The 26,091-nt window shown below is 29.3% G+C and overlaps 1 protein-coding gene across 2 annotated transcripts; it reads left to right on the top strand.

The window, feature by feature from the left end:
• The first annotated feature begins 629 nt into the window (after positions 1 to 629).
• Positions 630 to 25,224, top strand: LOC107064272 (PTB domain-containing engulfment adapter protein 1). 2 transcript variants are annotated; one of them, XM_015316722.2, is made up of 9 exons: positions 630 to 786; positions 19,569 to 19,685; positions 19,811 to 19,878; positions 21,261 to 21,443; positions 21,534 to 21,860; positions 22,742 to 22,959; positions 23,052 to 23,266; positions 23,577 to 23,803; positions 24,076 to 25,224. In XM_015316722.2, exons 2-9 carry the CDS (start codon positions 19,613 to 19,615, stop codon positions 24,148 to 24,150), a joined length of 1,386 nt encoding a protein of 461 aa, XP_015172208.1. In that variant the 5' UTR covers positions 630 to 786; positions 19,569 to 19,612; the 3' UTR covers positions 24,151 to 25,224. The 2 variants fall into 2 exon arrangements, with proteins under 2 accessions (XP_015172208.1, XP_015172207.1); XM_015316721.2 differs by lacking the exon at positions 630 to 786 and adding an exon at positions 11,184 to 11,408.
• Positions 25,225 to 26,091: the final 867 nt, after the last annotated feature.

The following is a 26,091-nucleotide window of genomic DNA, read 5'->3' on the forward strand; positions in this document are numbered from 1 at the left end:
TCGAATACATAAGTCATTTAAAATTTCAGGCACGAGGTCAGGGTCAACTTATGTATGTTTCTAATCGAAGATTCATAGATTTGTTATAATCTAGCGCGCTTAGGAAGGATCTAACATAGAACATAAAATAATTGCACGAATAAATATTAACATGTTGTATCATATGATATTTACATAAGCGTATTAGATGTTATAAAATCAGAAAGAACAATTATTTTTTTGTGTGGAAACGCTGAATTTTACACGTAATATGTTATTCATGTCAAGTTATATGATATATTTATACATGGTTATTAACTTTGTGATTTGAAATTCAGAAATAAATGTCTTCAAGTAGTAAAGATATTTTATTACTTAATAAGATAATAAAATATGAAAACAAGCATGAAAACGAACCCCATAAAATGTATATTTTATTCATAAAACAATTAGAGTTATCAAAACGTAATAAAGAATATTCATGATTTAAAAATTAACATAGAAAGTATATTGAATATATATTTGACGAAAGGTAAATTCAAATTTTCGCGCGGTTTTGTAATCGCTCAGGTATCAAAATGGCGACCTAAATAAACTCGAGTATGGGGATAGAGGGCATTTCAGTGGCGCGGTATAGCTGGCAATTTAACTTCTTAAACCAAACTATTTCTCATTCGTCCGATGAGTTCTTCGCTATCGGAGCAGGTGAACATACACGAATAAGAAAAGTGAGCATCGGTAACTCGCTCTGGAAACGTCAAACAGTAAAAAGTGGAATTGTACGAAGCTCCTCGAACGTTATCAACGGTGAGTAGTGTACAAAATTTGTCTATTTAATTTTACTTCATTTTTGATTATAAATTGCTTTGTTTCCATTCTCGTATGGAATTTATTCTACTCCTCCTTTCTCTCTATCTCTCTCTCTCTCTCTCTCTCTTTCAATTTTCGTTTCCTTTCCTTTTATTTTCTTTCATTCTCTTTGCCGGCTTAACAAAGAAACAGTTTCCTCTGTGAGCTAAGAAAAGGAGTCGGAGCGAGAAGAAAGGGAAAAGAGCTTTCGAAGCGTGTCAACGAACTGGTGACTTTCTATTTTGACATTTTTACGCATATTCATGGTGTTGGCGAGGGGATAATGAAAGAAGGAAAGGACTAAAGGAGGGAGGAGGGAAGTTGAAGATAAATCGTGAGAGCTAGGACGCAAAGGTTCATCATCAGGTTTTACTGTCGAGATATGAGCCCGTATCACAATAGTTTGATAGTTAGACACAGTAGATTACAATTTTTCATTTAATGTAATTCTCGTATATACTTTTATTTATTCGAACTTTTTGATATAATATTTTTTCATTATAATAACTTTTATTTATTCTATATATATATTTTCTTTTACCTTATTCGACCTCGAAAGTTGAAAGGCATAAATATTTACAATGCGGGATAGGTTTTGGAAAAGCGCGCGATTAGCTTTCGAATATAATCTCGTTCGGTTAATCTCGATAGTTTTCGATTCACGAACGACCTCACGAACGTGAGAAACAAAAGACTCTCTCGTGTGCATCGCGTCGTCGTTGAACTTTCATTTTCATTTTCATGGAAAGATAAAGAAAATAAATTTTATTTAGACTCAAAAAAAAATTTGATTTTAAAAAATAAAAAAAGGGAAAAGAATAACTGTTTCAAGGAATCCAAAGAGAGTTCAAGGAGAGAAATCAACGAACCTTTTTTGTTGTTCAACTATTTAAGTTGGCTTTGAGAACGGTTTACGTTTGCTGATAACTTTCGCGAGCCACTTCCACATTTTATTTAATATGGTTGGCAACGATCGATCTTATAGTGAAATGGAAATGCTGTAGGTAATACTTGGGAGAGAAACTTCATAAATATTTTTCAATTTAACTATTTACTTACTTACTTTCTCAGTAAGTTAAGAAGACACGGGAGAATGAATGATGCGAAGGTCGTGGGGAAAAGTAATTTAACGCTATAATCGACAGAGAGGAGTGGTGGTAATCAGGATCAGGAGATGAAAAGAGGGTTGCGGAAGATGAGGATTTTTTTCGTAACAAAAATAGAAAGCGGGTTAATGTCCGTTCAAGAATGATTTTCAATGTCATGGTTACGCAAAACTGAAGGTTATACATGTTCCGAGATGTAGAACTTCGTTGTTGTCATTATCCAATCTCTAAAGAATAATCTATTCTTCCGTTCAATGGTCAAATATCTATTATCTAATTAATATAATGCATAGAAATTTGTAGAAAAATTATAATCAAATTAAAGTTTAATCTTTGATACGATATACATGAATGAAATAAATTTTTACAAAATTTTGTATCAAAGCAATATTCGATTGGTGGGTGATTAATTTTTTTATCAATAAGTATTTTATTGTTTATATCAATACTTACATACGTAATACGTAACATACTTAAATACGTACATACTTATATGATAAATCGGAAATACGAATTAATTTGAAATCATCGTTTCTAAGCGTAGCACAAATTTTATCGTTAGGTTGTTAGACGAATCAAGGACATACCGTGCAAAACACATTCGCTCCTTTGACGTCGTCATCGTCGTCGTTGTCAGTGGTAACTTCAAATGTCAGAAGCTATCTTACCTAGCAAGTATATTGCCGCCACCCCATAAAGATAGCAAAGAGCTATTTTCTAATAAAATTAGTCGGTAAGCGTTAGTATCACTCGATTTTTTATGATTTTCGAGTACTCTGATATATTTCTACATGACATCCATTTTCGTTCAAACATTAAAAGACGAACTCTCCTGATCGGTATCTATGTTTGTACGTGTGTGTATAGCATGTATGCATGTTCACGTACATATTATGTACCAACGTATCCGTGTTGCTCGCGAAAGTATTTGTAAACTCTTTCCACTCGACTAGATTCCGCCTGTGTGCGAGTTTGGTGATTTGCAATTTTCTGCTTTTTACTAAAATTCTTTTTGCTCATTCACACGGTGATTCTTCCAAAAACTGTCATCGCTTAAATCTCTCTTCCAAGCGAAAATATAGTTAGGTATTGCATAGTTTTTTATGGTTCAATCTTTTATGACTGTATAATTTTTTGTTTCTTTCTATTATTTCCCATGCATCGACGTCACTCAGAATGGAATTGCACTTTCTTTTTAGACCGCAACTATTTTTTCATACTAATCAATTTCCGAGAATATCAGGAAAAATGTTCATAAAAATTTATCATCTATGAATGGAAAAATAATAAAAAAAATGAACATTCTATTAGGATCTATTCCTTTCGATTATCTTATTCAACAAATGATGAGATGCAATTTAAGAAGAAACGATTATACGATTACAAAACTTCATTTGTTTTCTTTCAATGTAATGATCACTGAGACGTATATGTTCATTATATCGATTGTGTAACAATAGGAAACGTTCGTTGAGCTTAAACTAAGGTCCTTTTAATTTTGTATGATGGAAAAGTCGTTCTTTGCGATTGGTATTCTCGCATAGAGAAGAACGGAAGATCGAGCTGGCTGAGAAAGTGCAGGTTGACTTGATCGTAGGGTGTGCACATCCGCGAGCAAATCTTTTACGTAAGTTTCCTTCTCGCTTTGAGATTAAAATCACAGTGTTAAAGCTGTTAGCATGAAAAATGTTTCTCGTCACCTATAACGATCATCTTTATCATTATTTTCATTTTAAATGAAGAAATTAATCAAAAACGCTTCACAAAAATACGTACACACAATAAAGACCAATTAACATTTGATTTAAAGTGTGTTTTATCATTTTCTGGGTCATAAAGTAACAAAACATTTTTTATAAAAAAATAAAGAAGATTATGAAATTGCAATTCGACGATTATATTTATTGATCTTTGAAGACAATAAATGTTCATTTTTTTTTTGGAAAATAAGAAAATTTCTTTAATGTACGATATTATTTTGGAATGTTTTTCAAGTTACAATTTTTATTTTTTATTTATCATTGCTTTTTTTTTTTAATTTTATTATTGTATCCGTTGTTTCTTACTGAATCGTATCATTTTGAACAACTACGACAAAATTTGAATTGCATTTACATATTCTTTTAATGAACATATTTAACAGTATTCAAATCTAAATACAATCAAATGAATATTTATTTCTTTGTCTAGACCGGAAAATGATATTTTGCTGTATGAGATGTGAATATTTTTGTTTGAGATAAAAGTCGAGTTTAAAAAAAGAATTGCGATTATAGGAATATTTATTTTTCGGTTGAGGTGCATATACTATTTTTTCAGCGATCTATATTATAATTACCGTAAAAGTAGCAAATTAATGTTCTATTATATAATTAATTAGCTGGAACCACTATTGCCAAGGATAATGAAGAAATAATTTTTTAATAGAATTGTATTCTAATCTTTCTTTTTATTTTAAACATTTATTTGGCAACGTATGATAAAGAGTATTACTTTTCAAAATAAAAATTAGAAATCCTTTTTCCAAAAGATTACTTTCTAAGAGTCAAAGTAATAAAAAAAAAAAGAGAACGAAGAATTAAATTAAATTATAGTAAAAGAAGAAAAAATTACGAGAACATTTATTTACATACTAATATTTATCGACGTTTCGTAATTTTAGAAAGATCTTTTATTTATGTAAAATGAAGCGATTCTAACGCGTATTCTATTTAGGTTTTATTTACATATCCTATTTTCGTGTTACTTTCGATCCCATTTCTAGTTATTCGCGATTACGTTTGTTTTCATTCGCTGAGTCCTAAACCGAGCGAGACACTCACGTTTATCTTGCGGCAAGCAACGAAGTGTTTCGTTGGCTGGTTGGGTAGTTGGTTGGTTGGTTGGTAGCGCATCTTGGGAACAGGTTAGCAGCTGCGAACACCATACGGCAAGTATATACTACATAGCTTGTTTCATTCTTCTACTTACTGCTTCCGATGTATTTAACCTTCCTTTTCTCTCGTCACGATGCAAGCTACTTATTTACATTCCAAAGAGAAAGACAATTTTCAAGGTTAAAATTCCGATCTTTGAGACATTCGACCGAAGTCGACAAATTTTCTGTGGTGAAACTTACCACCACTTTCTCATCGCGTATTAGTCACGTTGGTGTTATTATTTTATGATTTTAACTTTAGGTTTACCTAATCTGTTAATTTGATGGGCTCAGACTTCATATGCGAAATAATGAAAATCATTACTATTATTGTTGCTTACTTTTATTGACTGAATGATACGAATGTACTGGGCACGGGAATAACTCTGTCCTCCTTAAATATCTTCTTTGTTTACAATAGTATTAAGAAACTTTATAAGAAAAAGTGTACTACTGTAAAATCACTTTTACGAGAATTCAAGGCTATCGATGTTTTTTTAAATGGAACTATATATTTTTTTTTGTGATATTCTTCCAGAGCATGAAAATACGAATAAAAATAATCTACATGACTGTATCATTATGATCATTTATTTTTGAAATATTTATATCTAACGATAATTATTTTGTACACTTTGAATATCTCTGTTATTTGTAATAATATGAAAAAATGTTTAATATAGAACTTGCATGGCATAAATGGGAGATTTTAGACTCATCTTCATTTTTTTAAATAGGAAAATCTATTTCGTTAACCGTTTTGCGATAGCCGGCGTTAAGACAGTTGCAGTAAGCTATTAATAAGAGTCATTCAAAATTAAATATGGTAGCATTATAAATTTTCTTACATAGTGTAAGTGTTCTTCTATAGTAGAAGATACTCGAAATTGCAACTATATTTGTGTTAATGCTACTGTAACGTTAGGGACATCAACGGACAATAAGACGTATACGTTTTTTATTTACATTAATAATTGTAAATAAAGGAGATATTCAAGATGGACAGAGTTATTGTCCCATCCTATATACCTAAAACCATTTCCCTCTTAGCTCTCTAATTTTTAAATTTTGTGTTATGTACACCACAAAATACATATTTAACTTTACTCGTCAACATGACGGGTGTCTGTAGAAATAAGTATACAAAAATATTCGTAAATCTAATGTTATACAATGACGAATTTTGTAACTTTATAATATTATTATGTAGAGCTAGTGAATGTAGAGTGGACGAGGAGAACAATAACAGAGACAATGGGGGCGTTCCGGTGCCATGGAAAGAGAAAGAGAAAGATAGTGTGATTCATATGTATGTATGTGTTTATCTATTTATCGGAACACACCGTTGTCTATAGAACCATTCGTGATATTATTTTTTTCTTCAAGCGAACCCTTTAATTCAGATCAATTTCATTCGTCTTGCTTTCACGACGATGATATATGTAGATATCGTAAAAGTTACTGGATTGTCCTGATTATGATAAAGGTTTGAAATTACTGAGAATTTATATTAATAAACCGATCTTATAAACATTTAAGCTTATAATAATAATATATATAATAATTAATATATATTTAAATACAGTAATTATGAAATGTTGCTTATATAATTATGAATTTTTTCATACTAACTTTAAAAACATCTTTTTCATAAAGGATATCGTACTGATATAAATATTTATCGTATTATGAAGTTCGTACTGATTTATATTTACATGTTTAATATATATTTTTATTTTTATATATTTTATTTAAATATTTTAAAATTAAAAAATTTATTTATTATCTTTGAATAATTTTATTAAATTATTATTAGGTTTTTAGGCAATTCAATAAATATAATATACCTCATATTAACTTTTCGGTTCACAATTAACCCTTTGCACTCGAAATTTTCTTTTTCATTTCATATATTATCAACAACTCACAAAGCAATTTTAATAGAAAAATCATATTCACATATTATATAAATAAATGATATATGAGTATTAAAAGTAAAGTCATAGTTGATATGTTATAGACTAAATTAAATTTGCTTCAGTTTCTCTTTTTTTTAAATATATTTATTGTCTCCATAGCGGAGCCCTCGAGTGCAAAGGGTTAATCCTGACGTTTTGTAGAATTTTTCTCCTTGTAATAGTAAAAGTGGGTGCCTATAAAAGTAAATTACCGCCGCTACTGTCGAAAGTAATGACGTACTTAGTTTGTTTTTCTTTTATACATTCCTAACACATCCGTCGAATAAAAAAGGAAAAAGAGGCACAATAGAAATATGCGAGTATGTACAAATTACGGAGAGATACAACGATACATCACGTAGTCGCGATGCACCGCCCGTACAGATACGCGTAATCTCGTTAACCATTTCCTGCGTATTGAAATTTTCGAAATTACTGTGAAGGATTTATCTCGTCGATACGCGATTTATTTATCGAATGGGCGGATATAACATTTTTCAAGGGAGCTTTAATCCCATATAACCCAATTTTGTCTTGTTTCTATTAAATAATTATATAATATGAAAGTTATATCATAACTAATATTAGTATGTATAGTTTTATTAAATTAAATATAATTCATACAATTATAATATTCAACACTAATTGTTAATATAACTTTAATAATATTATCATAAATTATACAATAATTATATTATATCATTATCGTATAATAATTCTAATTATGTACGTTACGGTAATTATAGTGGACTAATTGTAAATCAAAAAATGTGTGTGTGTGTGTGGGCAAAATTTATTATATATGATTTATATTCTAATATAAATAATTTTTGTGCAAAATAAATCATATAATTAATATTTTTTTTTTTACTTACACTACTGTCATAATTATCTGTACATATATTAAATACAATATATAATATTATACTATTGTAGTATAGTATAGATATAGATACTCTGATATAGTCTAACTTATACTTTAAAATTCTAGTAAACTTCGGATATGAAGAAAGAATAGGTTGTTTGAAATAAAATTTACAAATGACGTATATACAGGGTGATCGGTAACTGGTTGCACAAGCAAAAAGGGGGTGATTCTACATGAAAAAATAAATCGAAAATATAGAATAAAAATTTTTCGTTTGAAGTTTTGTTTTCGAGAAAATCAACTTTGAATTTCGCAAAGTACGCGTGCACTTGATTATGTCTCGTTATAACGAATCTCTTTGTAGATCGTTTTCTCTATGGGACACGTAATTTACGAAGTAATCACAAAGTTTATTATTACAAAAATTGCTGAAAATGTTGCCCATTTTTGCCGAACACATACTTCTACTCTTCTAATTAAATTTCTATGAACACTTTCACAAGTATGAAAGATATACAATAATCTTTTCTTTCAATTGCTACGAACTTTTCAGAAATACCCTACGAACTTTTCGGAAATATCCTATGAACTTATCAGATCAAGTAGACGCGTACTGTGCGAAAATTCAAAGTCGATTTTCTCGAAAACAAAGCCTCAAAAAAAAAAATTTTCATTCTATATTTTCAATTTATTTTTTCATATAGAATCACCCCCTTTCCGCTTGAACCACCAGTTGCCGATCACCCTGTATATATATATATATATATATGTGACTTGAATTTATAAGAGAAATAGAATTAAAAAAATATCACAACTCGTAAAATGGAGATTTAACGTAGTGCGTCATCAAAGTACTTTGTTCTCATCGATACGGTCGATTGAATTTTGCTTACGCACGTTAATAATCCAGTTTTGACGACAGTTACATTATAAAACGTAATGTATATATCGCACGTGTATCCATAGATAGGATGGCGAAGGCGAATCGAAAGGTAGTTATATACATTACTTTCCCCACTTTCGCGCGCGCGTGCAAGTACCAACTATTCGTTCAAGGAGAGTAACGAGTACACCGAATGGCGAACAACTATGACTCTTACTAGCAATTCGGTAGTGTCATGATGGAGAGCGAAACCGGAACTCGAGAAAGTTCAAAAAGGAACAACCAGTAGAAATGAAACTAGAAACTTTACATCTTTTATGTTTCTATTTATAGATGTTACACGTTTATGTAAATATAAATATAATTCTTGATGATTCATAATAATATTTTTATTTATCATTATTATTATTATTATTATTATTATTATCATCTCAAATATTTTTGTCGTTATTTTTGACCACGAGTAGTATGTAGAAATTATTTGTAAAAAGTGCACTTCCAAGAAATCTTAAAAGGAAAGATGAAAACAACGATGGCGTGCGATCAATTCTGAAGTATTTGATTGTATAATGTATGAGGAGAAATATACGCGAGAAAAAAAAACAGGTTTTTTTTTAATTTTTTTTTTATTAATGATATTTAAACACACTTCCAAACCTGTCCATAACTGATGGCTTATTCGCTCATTCTCTCGTGTATTTTTATCGTCACCTTTGTAACTTCCTTGTAGTTAAATAAGAATTTTTTAATTCGTTCCTCAAACTTCAAATTGATTGAATTATTTTTAAAATAACGATGCTTCTTATACTTATTATTAGATTGTTTGCTTATTTCTACAATGTAAGTACTGAAAATCAGTGGGAATTTTTGATGGGTATAAAAAACCCGTTACGTATTGTGAATCGAATACCTAATAAGTTTGACTGCATTATTGTCTGTTGATTCCCAACGTAGGTCATAATCCGTTTACCTTTTCTTCCAATGAAATTCATTGCAATTGATGTTTTTAGTTCGTGAAATTTTGTGAACAAGACTTTATAGCGTTACATATGTACATGCAAATATTTCGAGAAATATCGTATAGGTAATAACCCAGTTACATTTTACCATCGAGAATATGCTTCTTTTTCTTTTTTATTTTTTATCATTGTCCTTTTTCCCATGGAAGAGAATTTATGAATATTTTTTATGGGTTTGAAGGTTAGAGGAGCTGCTCTGCATTTGAGTCTTATTACGAAATTACTCTTCAAAGAACCATACTCTGTGCCGACGAGATTTAGCTCGTATTTAGCACAACGACCGTTCAAAGAGTTTAAACGATAAGCTCTTCGACATTATGACTCTTTATGCATGTTATAGTTTATAAGTTATGAATGCGAATAATAAGAAGAACGATTATGCAAACTTATTCAGGCTTTTTTTTCTTTATGTTAAAAATAGTAAGAACTACTGAAGACGATCATTTACACGGACAATTATATATACGTATATACGAATACGAATAATTATAAACTGTATATTCTGTTTTTAAATTGAAAGAAAAGAAAAAATCAGTTCCGGATAAAACTTAATCGTTTATGTACATTGTCTATGCAAAACATTAACCCTTTTTTATTTCTTTTACTGTCAGAAAGAGATCTCTTGTAAAAGGATTTTTTGCTAAAAACAATGTAAGATAAAAAAATTCGTAAAAAATTAGTGAAATATAAAATAGCATTAATTTTACATTTTTACGGTATATAATAGATCACAAAAAATAAATAAGTGTATATAACTGGAACGGAAACCGATATAATTATTAGTGTATCTGCTATTCTTTTTAAATTTCTGTTGGTGGCTCATTGCAAGCCAAAATATCATTTTCCGGTTTACCATACGAATAACTATTGTTTCGTGATATACATAGGTGTAAAAATAAAATGGTATATTCTACAGATGTATATGTACATATATATGTTGCTTCAAATACGAACAAACGTTGATATTAAAATCGTTGAGGAGCTATGAATGTGACACGTTCGTGTCTCATGAAGAGTACATCTTTCTTTGAGCTGGTTCTTTCCTTGATAAGGAATGAACCATCCAGCGAGAGAAGAGAACGAACGACGTTGCTCTCGGCCGTGGCTGGTACCACCATCCTCTATCCCTTCTCGTTCTACCGGATCGTCTACCATCACCGATCTCTGCTGCGTATCCGTGTATGTTCGCATATCATCGTGGTTAACACATCTCACTTCTCCATCTCCTCTCTTTACTTTATTTTATTTTATAATATCTCAATATCATATAGTCCATCTTATATTGAGTTTCATAGTACTGTATTGAATAAAATTATTAGGATATGAATACTATTTTAATCGACTGAAAAATTGACTAATTATATATAAATACTAGATTCATCTTATAAAATAATATATAAATATTAATCTTTTATAAGATTCGATATATAAAAATAGGTAATCAAGTACAAATAAGAGATAATTGTCTTGTATATACATTATATTAATAATTATTGGTAGTTGTGTTATTAAACTACAATAAAAAATCGTTTTCCGCATGGTGGCGCTGGTGTTGCGTTAAGAACCGCGCCGACGCCATCACCGCCTCCTGCTTAACTTTAGTCTCTTATGAGCCGTCAGTTAGTGTAGAAGTGATTCGTGTAATTTTCTCTGGATTATGTAGTCTTGTTATATTTGTTTTTTTCTCTTTATATTTATCTCTCTCTTTTTCTTTTGTTTTGTATATTTTCACTCGTTCTACAAGTATTGTCATTCTAATGATTAGTGCGTTTTATGCAAATTAAATTAGAAGAATTTGATGAATTATTTCATATCGTTAAAACTTTTAGGTGAGTTAAAAAAATGTTTTAAATATTTCTTTTCTATGATAGATATAATTATTATATATCAAACAGGAAGTTTTAAAGAGGCACATGGTATCAGTAAAGTACCCACATTGTAGTAGATAAGAATATCCTGTTCCTCTTTATCGGTTACCTTTTGAAAGTTTATTGCATGAATGATCCGAATTATTCGGTGATTGGCCAATTAATTCTTTCCAATTAAATTAAATTTTCGTTGTTGTATTACTTACTTTTTTAATAATAATTAATTTATTATATATTTTTTATGAATTTCATAAAACATTAACGATACAAAATATCAAATCTTTGCGATAACGAGAAATAGAGTAGACCGATTAGAATAACGATGATTCGAGTATTTTCGTTTAATTACTAAAATTAATTGTAATTAAGCAAATTATTAATTATACAAATTTGAAATAAGTAGAAATAATATCGTTAGTTATTTTTTTTTTTTAAATAGGAGATATTCAGGGTTTATCTACTTACATACAATTAACAAATTAAATACAATTCTAGTTTTACATGAAGCGTATTTAAACGTTAAGTAATATTGCTAGCATATATTAAGGTGTAATATACATCAATTTATAAAGATATTATGCATATATCATGATAAAAGGAATAGTAGGAAAATAAAATAAAATAATAAAAATATAAAATACGGGTTTGTTAGTGTTTTAGTACAATAAATTTCAAATTAACACTAGATATACCACCATTTTTAGTATACTTATTTCTACCACACTAGTCAAAATGACTGGTGTATAAAAAAAATGCTTTTTGAGACTTCCAGTCTTTATTGACTCTTAAAAAATAACAAAAAATGTTTAACAATAATAATTTTAATAGATAAATAGATTTATAGATATTTTTAAATAAAAAAACGCTTAATTATTTACAGAACTCAAATGTTACATGAAGTAGAAATTTTGAATTAAAATGGCTCGACCAATCAAAATGACTGGTCTGGTATATCTAGTGTTAACTCAAATTGAATAAATCTCTCTCTCTCTCTCTCTCAATGTTTAATTATAAGATTTTGGGAAAGGTATCATATGAAAAATAAAAATTATGATAAAGGAATTGTCGTATTTTGTATAATACTTTATAAATTAATTTATAAAAATTGAATAAATGTTGATTCATTCATTTAGTCTCAGGACTTTGAAAAAGATACTGAAAAGGAAAGTTAAGAATAAAGAAAAATTTAATTTAAGATAGGAAATTGTTAGTGTTTTAATACAATAATTTCTAAGCTAACTAAAGTTGAATAAATCTAGGTCCGCTTCACCCTAGCGACTAGTTACTTGTCCGCGACGACTCTTATGCGACCCAGAAACATTCTCTTTTCTTTCTCATCGCTTCCTCGAGGGCAATAGAACGCGATTGCGCGTACTTGCATCGAAGTTCAAAGTGTCTAGCGGATAACAGTTATATTACTACTTTTTCTTTCCTTTTTTTTACTCTGTCTGCTCGTCTCTTTCTGTCTCTCTTTTTCTTGGCGAACAACATCGAGGTCACCGCCATATTACAACCTCCCCTTATTACACGCGAATTTGTCATCGATACATTAAACTAAATGATTTCGTATATGTTTATATCGAAACCTGGAAATGCGAGTATCTAATATTGCTAAAATAAAATAAAATATTTCGTAGAATAAATATTGGACTTTCTGGATAATTTTTTATTAATTTATAAATATTTATAAATTATTATAAATCACGATTAATTTGGTGACTTATATTAAATAATTTGCATCAAAATCGCAATATTTTTTTCGTTAAGAAATTTGATAATTATCTGAAAGGTGGATCAAAATTATCGAAAATAATGGAGACTATTTTGAAGAATAACAAATGTATGATTGTTTTATAAATAAATGCTAAATTTATTAAAAAAGCATCGAATTGATTGCTACCCCTTTATTGGATTTATATTTTTAATATATATATATATATATTAAATGTATTTTAAATATATATTTAATGTACATATTCGTGCATTTTTTTCGAAATTACCACGAACTTTTTGGGAAGCTCAATAATTTGTTTTTTATTTTTTTTCAATCGAATTATTCTTTTTTATTAATAAATATATTTATTCGAATTTTCAACGAATAATTTAGCGAATAACATTTAAATTTTACATTTTGTATATGTGTTTGATTCTATATATTCGAAGTATATATTATATATATTATATTTATATTATTTATTTATTAATATTTTTCTCTTTTTTGTTTTTTGCTTTTTACAGTAAAGATTATCATAATATATGATAACAGCATTCCAATGCAAATTTACGGAAAAAACTAACAAATGATTGATCAGCATAATTACCAATTCAAATTGTTAGAATAATGAAAAAATAATTATTTACTACTATATGTAAGAAATATTATAAATTATTCGTTTACTCATTTCATTTGTATCAGTTATCAGTTATTCGAAAAAAATAATATTTTATTTTTCGAGAAATCTCAGTCAATGTTGTTGATAATAATGTAAAAGGCAAGGTTTAACTTAACTAATATTAATGATACTTATCATCTCTTTGTATTTTTTTGCTTTAATGGATGGAACCTCATTTGTGGTTAATTTATTTTCACCGTCTAACGGAAAAGGAGCACACCCGGAAACGCTACTTTCGCTTTTGAATGCAAAACTTTCGTTTGTATTCGCAACGAATGCAATATTAAATAAATACAGATGATCAAATCTTATTTTTTATTTCATGCAAAAGAAATAAATATTTCGATAATTCGGATTGATTTTTTGCTTATCTCAATAAAAATAATTAATGAGTGATTTCGACAAAGAAAACATATCAAATAAATACGTTACATGTATTGGTCAGGTTGAAAAGTTATCAATACTTAATAATATATCATTTTTTTCAGCAATATTTTTGATTTAACGATGAAAGAAGTCGAAAACACGTCAATTAATATTTTCTCGAGTGAAATTAATTTATCGAGAGTGATAGAGCCCATAAAAAGATTTAATAATTTTTATTTCCTAATTAATGTTCGAAAACTTAAACACACATGTTAAATATATTAACAATAGTTATGATAATGTGCATGTATATTCACACAAATGCATTTTTGGAAGTTTATATGTAAGAACGTTAGAAAAAACACTTAACAACTTTTTCCTTCGTCCCCCTTGTAGATGAATGTAAGAAAAATGTTAACGTAATATACCCACACATCTGCACAAACGCCTACATTTAACTAACGTCATAATTCATAATAAGAAAGTAGACTAAAGTTTGTACCTTCGTTTAAAGGCTCATCTAGAGCGAGAATGGAAAACGAAGGAAAGGGGTGAAAAGGGGGGATAGGAGTATATACTTACTCAGCAGAGCTTGGATTACAAGAACAAATTAACATCAACGATTGAGAAGAGTGCTAGTAGTATGTATCAAGAAACAGTGATGAGATGTTAACAAAAATTTACACTTCCGTTTTATACATAAGCACGCGTATTATTATCCGATGAAATAAAAACATAAAATAATAATATTTATTATTATTATATATAATTTATTGTATTATATATCATTTTTGTCTTGTAAATAATTTTTCTTTCATTTTTTAAAATTATATTTGTACATTTGCGCATTTTTGTAATTATATTTTATTTATATAATTTAATAATTATTTTTTTCTTTTTTCTTTATGAAAACAAAGAAAAGGATATAAATGATTTACAGAATCACGCTGTAGTATACTAATAATTCATAAAACAAAGAAAAGATGTCTATCGTTACTACTAAAGATCTATGAAAATATTTGTATTCTACACAAAACGCATATATATGTATACACATAATTGTATATAAGGATTATGAGTTTTCCATAGACGACGATCTCGGAGATGTAGGTCAGACAGACCGCAAGACTTTTCTAAATGGCTCGCAATAGTATCGTATCGACGTTATAAAGAGTTGAGAGAAAGTGCGAGCAGACATTTTCTAACTGACCGCATCCGTTGGAAAAATTAAAGGCTATCTATCCCTGATTTTACCTGTCTTAACGTTAATTATTTTCTAATTATTATGAGCAATAACGAGGAGACTTGTTCTCACATTAGATCACTGTGTAATTCATAAATCGTATCAAACTTGTAAGATTCAATTTTGCTTGTTTTTCCTTCAACGAATATGGCTTTTAAATAACAATCAAATTGTAAACATATACAAAAATGACTTATAAGATTAATGACTTTATATGTACGTTAATGATCCATAGAATACCGTAAAAAGCAAATAGACGTACACTACTCTCTCTCTCTCTCTCTCTCTCTCTCTCTCTCTCTCTCTGTATCCCTTTTTCTATTTCTATTTCTTTATCTCTCTATCTATCCATCTTTTATTCTCTAGCTTGGCTCCATAATAGTTCCATTAACGGTATGTGGTTGAGATCGAATTAACGGAGATAATAATTGCTTCGCAGAGAGGCGATGATGGGCGTCAGTAAAAGCTCGCTATGCACGTGACGCCGCGTACCGCTTTGGAGGAGTTTCACCTTGAACGTTATGCAAGCTAGTATTAACATACGCATACCTACGTTATAGGATTAACGCATAGCGCATAGAGAAACTCTACGAGTCTATTCTATAAACGGCTTTCTGCAAGTCTTCGGATGCAGCGAATGTCACTGCTGCGTGTCTTTAGTTTTCTTTCTATCTTTTTATCTTTCTTTCTATCTCTCTATCTCTCTTTCGCATCGAAAGCAAGATCTTTTTCTAAGAAATCTCTTAGGAACGGGTTATGCTCGAGATGCGATAAATTCCATGGCGCAACGATGCAGTCGATGATCTTGTCTTTTCGAATAACCTTACGAGTTATTGTATAAGTACTCTATAAAATTAGTTTTTATTGCAAATATTATTTTGATAATATATTTATTATATTAAATATAACAATTAATTCGATATCTTGATATTAAATTAATTGGATTAAAATCGCCATGTTTTTTTCGTCAAGAAATTTGGCAGTTGCTTGAAGAATGAATGGGCTATCGATGAATAACAGATTTATGATTATTTTATAAATAAATATTAAATTTGTTTAAAAAGAATCCGAATTCATTGCTGTACCTTATTTAATATATGTTATTTAACAAATGACTTTTAAAAAAATTCGTAATAATGTGACTTGAATTTTAAAATACGTTGGATAATCAATATTACGGTTAAACAATTTGAACTACCGATCAAGTATGCTATAATTCATCATGAAAAACAAGATGAGGACTTTTAAGATGTCGTTGAGGATTACGTTCGGTTAAATTCGGCTCTTTTGAAGGTACCTGAACGGTTTACATGATGATGAAGTTTGTCTGTTACGGTTCAGGTCGTTTTGCTGAAGCAAGTACTCAACTGCGATACGTGGGAGGAATAGGAAGTCGTGCATTAAATCCGAGCGTCCATCTTTCAACGCACTTAAACGCTTCTCAAATGGAACAGGCGCTATGTCGGCGTCCTCCCCTTGGGGGAGAGAAGAGAAGAGAATAGTAGTAGTAAAGAAGAGAGGAGATGATGAGGGGAAAGGAAGTAAGGTTAGGTTCACGCGAGTGCATTGATGGAAGAGATAAAACGTGATAATTCCGACTGTTTCCAATTTGAGCTGGTCTTGATGATGACGTTCGTACTTTTTTTTCGTGATATCGAATTTTTAACATTTCGATAAACGAAAAAAAAAAAATTTGAAACTTTGCTTTGATAAAAAATATGCTCGAATAATTTGTTTAAATACGAGCATGTTATAATTCTAAGATTTCATTTGCTTTATTTATTTTTATTTTTCAGAATATTATCTACTGGAATTTTTTAGAGTTTCTGTGCCACCAAGCAAAAAAATTCCATGTTTTTAGCTAATTATAAAACAAGGAATTTGATATTTTTGTGCTATCTTTTTTCAAATGTTAATTCGGATTTTTTTAATTTCCCGCGCCATCGCAAAGTCGTTCTTAAAAGTGGGAAATTTGAAATTATCATGTTTTAATTACTTCTAGGACAAAAGTATTTAATAATATACGTCGTTCTTCTTTTTTCATCGTCACAACGTCAAAGTGATAGAAATAAGTATCGATTAAATTGGTATACTCTCTGTATCTCTATGTTTCAAAGTATAAATAATACTGTCGCGCATTCAAGATGATGAAACACGCGAAAGGATCTAGCCTTCGTGTCCAAGGCTGACCGCTCGAACGTTGGAACAATCGACTGCATTTTAACTTGCTTTTATGCGCTTTGTATCGAGTCTTCTTGCTAATTACGTACATCAACCATATCTAGTATCCTTGGATTTTTTTAAAATTTGTATTTTCTTCTTTTTCTCTCTCTCTTTTTCTGTATAAATAAACTGTTAGTAAAGAAAATAAATGAATCATCATTTTTTGATATTTCGCGGCATATACGTCGTATATTATTTGTTACATTCAATGAAGTTGTATTAGATGAAAGAGCTGTTGACAGTTTGTATGTCAACAATATAATTCTTATCTTATTTCGAAACGACGTATAGAAATATATAGAGTCAGTGAATTCTTTATATTCGCGCACGTTGACTTAAAAAAAAACAGATCTGCTGGCATATCGAGACTCTTGCTGACTTTCGAAGAATATACGATCAAACAATAGTGTTCAACTTGCGTGTTCCTTTGTATTTAGTATGTATATATATACCCCGTTATATGTATGCATTACTGCGTGCTATAAGTGCAACATGGTATATATATATGTATATTTATATGAATGTGTAGATATATTCAATGTGTCGCATCGTGTCGTAGTTGCAGATTGCGTCCTACCGTGAGAACTGCATCGAGAAATGTAGAAAGCAACTTTTGAACGTGGAAGAAAACTGTTAACGTAATAAAATAGTAAAAGATATGAATAAAAGGAGAGACGACGTTTTTATTATTTTTTTTTATTTTATCTACGAAGTGCGATGATAAAAAGAGAAAGGAAAATAAAAAGAGAAATTAGGCTAAATTTATCGACGGAGAAGAATTTCTTCAAACTCTCTTCTCTTACCTTAATGAGATCACTATTTGTACGTTTAACAGACCGTATATTTAATAAGGTCGAGAACAACGGTTTCATCAAAAATATGGTTTCACCCTAAAATAACTATATAAATATTATTATTATAGTCATACATTACAGTGACTATAAGTACTGTTTTTACTAGTACAGTATTGGTTTCCGGCCATAAGTTCTGATTAGTTGCGAAATGTAACCACAATACAGTTTAGGAAATTACACAAAATAAAAAAACTAAGAGAAAATAAAAATATGAAGAAATGTATATTTGTATAGAAAAAAAATACAATCTAATCTTCAAATACCGGAACTGGTTCTATGTCCGAACACGACAGAAACATGTTAAAATCTTAAGTATATACTCATATCAAATATTTTTTGTTGGTTTTTGCGAAATTACTTTCATAATCCATACTATATTATAAAAAGGTAATATGTGTTAACACAGTTGTTCTATCTGAATAAAAGTTATGAAATAATAATTCGCTTTAAATAATTTCTGGACAGTATGAAAGCTCATTTATTTATGAGCAATTTAAAAAAAACATGTCATATAGAAAGCTCATATGACCTTAGCTGTTGAACACTTGTTAAAAAAAAATATTTCCTGGTTTTAAAGTTGAATAAATGGTCACCTTACATATATGAACCATTCAAAGTCCACAAAGATAAACTTCACTTTGAAAAAATTTATAAATGTTTGTATCAAAGCACTTGATTGATGTTTACCTTTTTATAATTGAAATAAATTTCTTTAATAGTCCGGTTTAGCATTGCTAAATAGAAAACATTTATATAACCATTAAATCATATATAATACGACATTATATATTACTTTATCAATTTTCTCTACGTTTGATTGTGTGCAATTAATTGATATGGCAAATGAATGGTTCATAAAATTGTATCGGTAATTATGATAGTGGATTAATTGTAATTGAAAAAATTGAAAAAATTAATTATATTATAAAATAAATAATAAAATGAATGTTCAGATTTAGTCATAATTGACGGTATATATGTATATTTAATTTGATAATAAATTTAATAATTGTTTCTTTCTTTTTGTTTTGATTTTTTCCAGCTGGTCGTTAAGTCGGCGGGGAAAAACTTAAAAAAACCGACAAAATGAGGAACTCGACGTTGCTGAAGTGGGCACAAAATTCGACAAATAATAAAAATCAAACGAGTAAAAATGGAGGTGTGTGTGTATGTGTTTGTGTTAAATAATACGGAAGTTGACTCGTCTCGCTGTTAGAGAACGCGTTTTGTACGGTGAGTCTCGTTTCGACTGAAAATAAAGTCCTTCGTGAATTGTGTTCGCAGGAACGAGTAGAAACTGGATACACCCACCGGACGCGCTTCAAAAAGGCCACATCGCCTACCTAGTCAAGGTATGGTATACATATAGTATATATATACGTGTACATGTACATATATAATCTCCACCTTTAATGCTGTTTCCAAGTAACTCGAATGTTTCTTTTAACTTTGAGGCAAAACAAAGACCAATCTCTTCAATTTGATCTGCGTATTGTAAAAACTTTTTAATAATAATATTAATATTATATATATATATATATATATTATTTTCATAATTAAAAAATACATTTTCTTAATAATTAAGTTTAGCATCCTTGTATTGTTTAAGTATGTATACATATATGTACAATTTATTTACATATTAAATCTATTACCAGTTGAGTCTGAAAATAAGGCAAAAATATCACAATACAGATGATACGATTTTCTATATTATGGAGATAACTATAATATACAGACATGTGCGAAAATTCTTCAAATAAAAAAAAAGAGAAAATGCAAACTCGTATGAAATTAAAATTTAATTTAATTGAAATTATAAAATAAGAAATCGTAATTTTATAAACGGAAGTAAAAAAAAAACTTGACATTTACGACGTAAATTACAAAATTTATTCATACGAATGTTCGTATTCGGACTTTCAACCTTATTGATTATATAACTCATTGAGAATTCGTATCACGTTCTTGCACGTGCCTCATCATGGTGGTATCGGTTGAAAAAAAAAAGTAAAAAGGGAAGAAATGCAGACTTAATCTTAAGAACCTCCGTGAGACGGTACGTTCGTTTACCTTCTGTTACCCGGAACAGTTACACAATGCTTTTATACGACTTCTTTGCTTTACCTTTCGTTGCTACGTGCGAATTGTTACTCACAAAATTTCTTAATACCACTGACTACAAAAGGTACTATCTTTCTCTTTCTTTATAATTCTTACGAGACTTAATAAAAGTATAAGAGATCGTGGAAACGAGCATTACATGTGATGGTGGGAACGAAAATAGTATAAGCTAATTTGCTTCTATTTTTTTTAACTATGATGCGTCTATATATTTTATTTTTATCTAATTTTTATATGTGCTAGCAATTAAAACAATCAAATAAGTCAAATAATAGAAAAATTTGATTTTATGACTCATTTTACAATATAAATAATTATAATATAAAATTAATTTTTTCTATTTTTGGACTCAGCCTTCCGTCATATATATCGACTTTACATTTTCAATGAAAATTTTGCTTTTCTTTTTTTAACTTTACGACAAATTGTAATTATAAATAGTGTTTTATTTATTATTCAAGCTTTTGCCAAATTATCTGTAGATTTAATGTCATTAATTTGGATTTATTGTAGAAAGTTATTGTACATGATTTTACGATAACGTACATAAAGTAAGAAATAAATAATGAAAATATTTATTCGTTAAATACACCTTTATTACATTTTGTAGTACTTGGGCAGTACAGAAGTGGATCAACCTAAAGGAATAGAACTAGTGAAGGAAGCATTTTGCAAGTTGAAATTTAGCCAGCAGTTAAGAAAAAGCGAAGGAACGAAGACTCCGAAAGTTGAACTCACCATAAGCATCGATGGCGTGGCTATTCAAGAGCCCAAAACTAAAACCACACCGAAGGTTGGTATTTGTAAGAGATTAACCTAATGTGAATTTGTAATCCTTTCTATTTATAGAATAAATATATCCCGTTATTTATTATCTTTTCAGCGAATTATGCATCAATATCCCCTGCATAGAATCTCTTATTGTGCCGACGACAAAGGAGAGAAAAAATTCTTTAGTTTCATTGCAAAGGAAGAGGACGCAGAGAAACATACTTGCTTCGTATTCGTTAGCGATAGGTTGGCCGAAGAGATTACGTTGACGATTGGTCAAGCTTTCGATTTAGCTTACAGACGGTTCTTAGAAACCTCTGGCAAGGATCTTGAAACTCAAAGACGTTGCATGGTGTTGCAACAAAAGATTAAAAGATTAGAGCACGAGAACAATGTCTATCGACAACGGTTACAAGATATTGCTGCTATCAAAGGCTCGGTTAGTGTGCCAGTTTAATTACTTTATTATTAGTTTTAACTCTTTCTCGGAGGTGTGGGTTTGAATTATTTCCCGTAGCTATGTGGGTGAATGATTTACTACACGTAAAATCTATAAATCTAACTTCATTGTATTTTTTTTTTGCAAAATGATTTATTGCATATATTTCGAAATAGTCTCCTATGTGTTATTGAGGTTCTTTTAGTGTAAATTACAATAACATCCACGTTTGTATTTATCTTTTAAGTTTCTTTTTTTTTTAAATATATTTTATTGAACAAATCCAATTACAACATCGGGTCAAGACCTTACAGTTCATTTTTTATTTATACATATTTCATGTGCTCAAAACACAGAAATTTATGTACAATACCAGAAAATTAATCAAAATAAAAGATTTACTATCTTTATAACAGTTGAATATATATTTGTCGGGAATATACCTACAAACGATAAAGGTATCTTGACAGCAAAGAATTAAAACATTAAATGCGAAATCGATCTTATTAGACTTTCAATAAGTTGTAGTGTTTAACATATACTATATATTACCGGAAACCAGCACTTATCGACATGTAGCCTACTAATTAAGTTATACTAAAACAAATAAAATCAGAAAACATAATGAATATTCTCTAACGTTTTAATTTTAAACTTATAGAACATAAAAACAACAAATAGAAACATAAATATTCTACCGCACAATGACCGGTACTAGTGACTAATCCGCACCTAGTTGAGTCAGTCGTTAATAAATGACAATTTTAATGATGATTAATATATAGTGTTCAACTTCCTCATCTTCTTAAAGTTCTGTTAATTCTTTTAGAATCTATAATTTCTGACTTATCAGGCTCACCATTCGTTTTTGACTTTTCTAGGCGGATGTGTCGACTTACCTTTTGCAGCACGATCTTCCGGATATCCTGCATGTACCCGGAGCACCGAGCGAATCTCCGCAAGTTAACGGCACAACCAACAAGTCTCCTCTCATAGGAATAAACAACGATAGTAACGGAAACACATCTAATGGACCGCAACAACCACCACCTGTTCCTCCTAGGAGCTTTGAAAAATCCTTTGATGACGATTTCATGGGGTCGGTTATAGTGATGACAAGTGATATGATTAATGGATATAAGATGATATATTTAGATGCAGAATTTATAACTACTCCTTTTATTAAAATAGAAGTGAGGCAACATCAACACCGGTTGTTGGAACGAAATTAGAAGGTCTTCTCATGGACGAGTTTGAAGAGGACTTTAATCCTCGAGCATATGAGACGGCAGCTAATGGTCTTGCCAATTTTCAAACGAACAACAATTCTCTCCTTAATGGTCAACTGTCGTCGAATTCTAATATATTTTCACAATCTAATGGTACTGCTAGTCCGCCACCACTTTGTAAGTTCCTTTAATTCTATAATTTCGTATAATTTTCAAGTTATCTACCGATATATCAATATTTTTTTTGTTTAATTTAATTTTTTTTTCCTCAATATGACATACACACATTGATCTTTAATCCTTCTTTGTTTACCGATAAATCTAAAATCTTTGAAAATGTTGAATTTATTGTTACATTGTATTTAAAGATTGATATTCGTTAGTTTCTCTATATATACATTATTTTATATATCACGGCAAAAAATCGGGTTACAGAGAGTTTATAGAATAATAAAACAAATTGTAATATTAATCTTTATTCCTTAAGTGGCGCCGCCTCCAAAGGCAAAGGATTCGCGACGACAAAATGGAGTAAAAGAGGATCTTTTTGGTAGCGTGCCCTTTAATCCTACACCGTCTATAAATACAAAAAATGACTTCAATGATCCTTTTGAAATGGGTGAATTTGGTGCTACAACCGTAAACTCAAGTCCGAGTCAACAGGAGTTGGAAAATGCCATAGGACTTTTGGATAAAAGATTACTTGAAATGAAAGTAAGTTTTATAATTTTATGATAAAAATTACACGTTAAATACCACGAGGGCTATCGATAATCGGTATTAAGTTGCACATGATTAAACACTTCAATTTATCTATTTTAACGTAGTGCATAATATAAATAATAAACGCATAATAATAAATTTGTGTTGGAGTCATGGGCAAGCCATTTAAAATTAAAGTGGCATTCAACATGTTAAGATTCTTTTATATGTCATTCGATGTTTTTATTAATATACTTGTATTAATAATGCACATTATTTTTTAGGATGGTTTTAGCAGAGGTTTATCCATGGGCACTGATGATTTTTCACTGGAAAGCTTAGATCCATTAAGGAATTAATTAAATCGAACGATCATTGATTATTCAAATTTAGGTGGAATCAAAGATGAAAACGAAGAAAGAAAAATTCTCTATCGTGGTCTCTGTGGAGAGTCAAAATCTGTGTGAAACCAAAATTAGTCAATTACTGTTACTATACGATACTCGTATATTTATGGTGATGTTTGATATTTATATTATATTATTATAATTATCTATTGAATAACTTCTATTACAAACGTGCGCAGTTTCTCACGCTTGATTGTTGCACGATATACTTGTTTTATTCGTTGCTTTTGATGATATGTCAGGATCCAATCGCGTTTAATTGTCTATAATATATTACTATGCGTTTAAAAACGGACAAATCAATGAAAGATAGGATCTTAAAGTAATTAAATTTTAAATAAGATTTATATAAAAAAAAATTAATCATGTTCTAAGTAAATTTATATTATTTTAAACAGATTCTTGTATAAAAGAGGTAGGTCGTACAAATATTTTTCGAAAAGTCTTACAGAGTTTTTTCACGTTTTTAGCTAGAATATTAGGTAGTAGAAAATCGTCAATTCTACATTATTGAAAAATCTTTAGAGTGTATCATTATTCCTAGTTGTTATAATAATAACGGCTACGACTAAGAGAAAAGAGAAACTTAAAATATATATTTTTATAAATATAGGATTCAGCTTATATAGTTTCTCTTTTATTCAAGTCGCGTACCGAGATAACAAGAAATTTATATATAGTAACCGAAGTAGAGTTAGATATTACTAATAATGCTATAAACGCATAAATAGTATTGATAATCCTTCGGTTAGATCAAATACTATCTTCTTACTATCTTATTTTTTCCGTGTTAAAAATGTTCCCAATTTTATATCTTTTATCTGTCTTATCCATAACAAAAAAGAAAAAATGATAATAATTATTATTTTTAAAAGAATATAAATTAATATCAATAACATGATTCAAAAAATTATTTGTACAAATATAGATCTGATTTGTTATTTGAAAAACTATTACTATTTACTACGAAAATACTATATACTAGATATACCAGAAGTATAAAATTAATATCATGTAAATATGAAATTTCGTCTTATTGTTATTATATTATATAAGAATAATAGTTAAGAATATATATTACATATATATATAATATATATATATATATATATATATATATATATATATACATCGTCTGATTATTACGATAGAAAAGTTCTTTATTTACCAATTATTATCCATATTTATTCTTTGATTACCGACGTTAGATAAATTTTATTTAATCAAGTTCACGCAAGATGGCGATACTTTGCAACAAAACTTACTTACCGGTTCATTAAAGAAATTAGCAATATATCCTTTTCGTTTAGCATACTTCATATACACATTCAAAAATATATTATCCATTAGAGAGTAGTTTTATTTAAATTTGAATAATAAGAACCGTGACTCATAACGATAACGCGGTTTTGTGCCACATGATCCATGACTCGACCAATCGACTGCGCAATCGCATTTGATATATCATTGCACGTCACGATAAGTGCACCGCGAGGTTGCCGAATTTACTTACATTAGAATTATTTAAGTTGGTATCTTAAATTTTTCATCAAAGATTCGTATTTTATTTCTAATAATAAAATAATTGAAAAAATTTTCAATTAAGTACATTTTAGATATAATTTAAGTAACATCACCTTTTAAAGAACATCTTTAATTTTTGAAAATTTACGCGAATCACCGTTTTGATTTGTCGCACGAAAATATATTTAATTATATTACTCGAAATATCAAATATATCGTAGAATACAAATCAAAGTAAAATATTATTGCTACTTTGTCATAACACTTCTTAATCCTATTAAGTTCGACATTATCTCGTTGACATTCAAAATTACATTTAAAAAATCACTAATGCTTTCACCTTGACATTTAACGCCATCTGTCGTGGAT

Source organism: Polistes dominula, unplaced genomic scaffold, assembly GCF_049000335.1.
Source record: "Polistes dominula isolate Pdom_NZ unplaced genomic scaffold, Pdom_raw_medaka contig_77, whole genome shotgun sequence".
Classification (NCBI taxonomy): Eukaryota; Metazoa; Arthropoda; class Insecta; order Hymenoptera; family Vespidae; genus Polistes; species Polistes dominula.

Bases quoted from the DNA above. Each gene is read 5' to 3' on its own strand.
- LOC107064272 (XM_015316722.2), top strand. From the start codon at position 19,613: ATGAGGAACTCGACGTTGCTGAAGTGGGCACAAAATTCGACAAATAAT. The intron at 21,444-21,533 runs GTTGGTATTTGT...TTATCTTTTCAG, and splicing joins AAACTAAAACCACACCGAAG to CGAATTATGCATCAATATCC. The intron at 21,861-22,741 runs GTTAGTGTGCCA...TGACTTTTCTAG, and splicing joins TTGCTGCTATCAAAGGCTCG to GCGGATGTGTCGACTTACCT.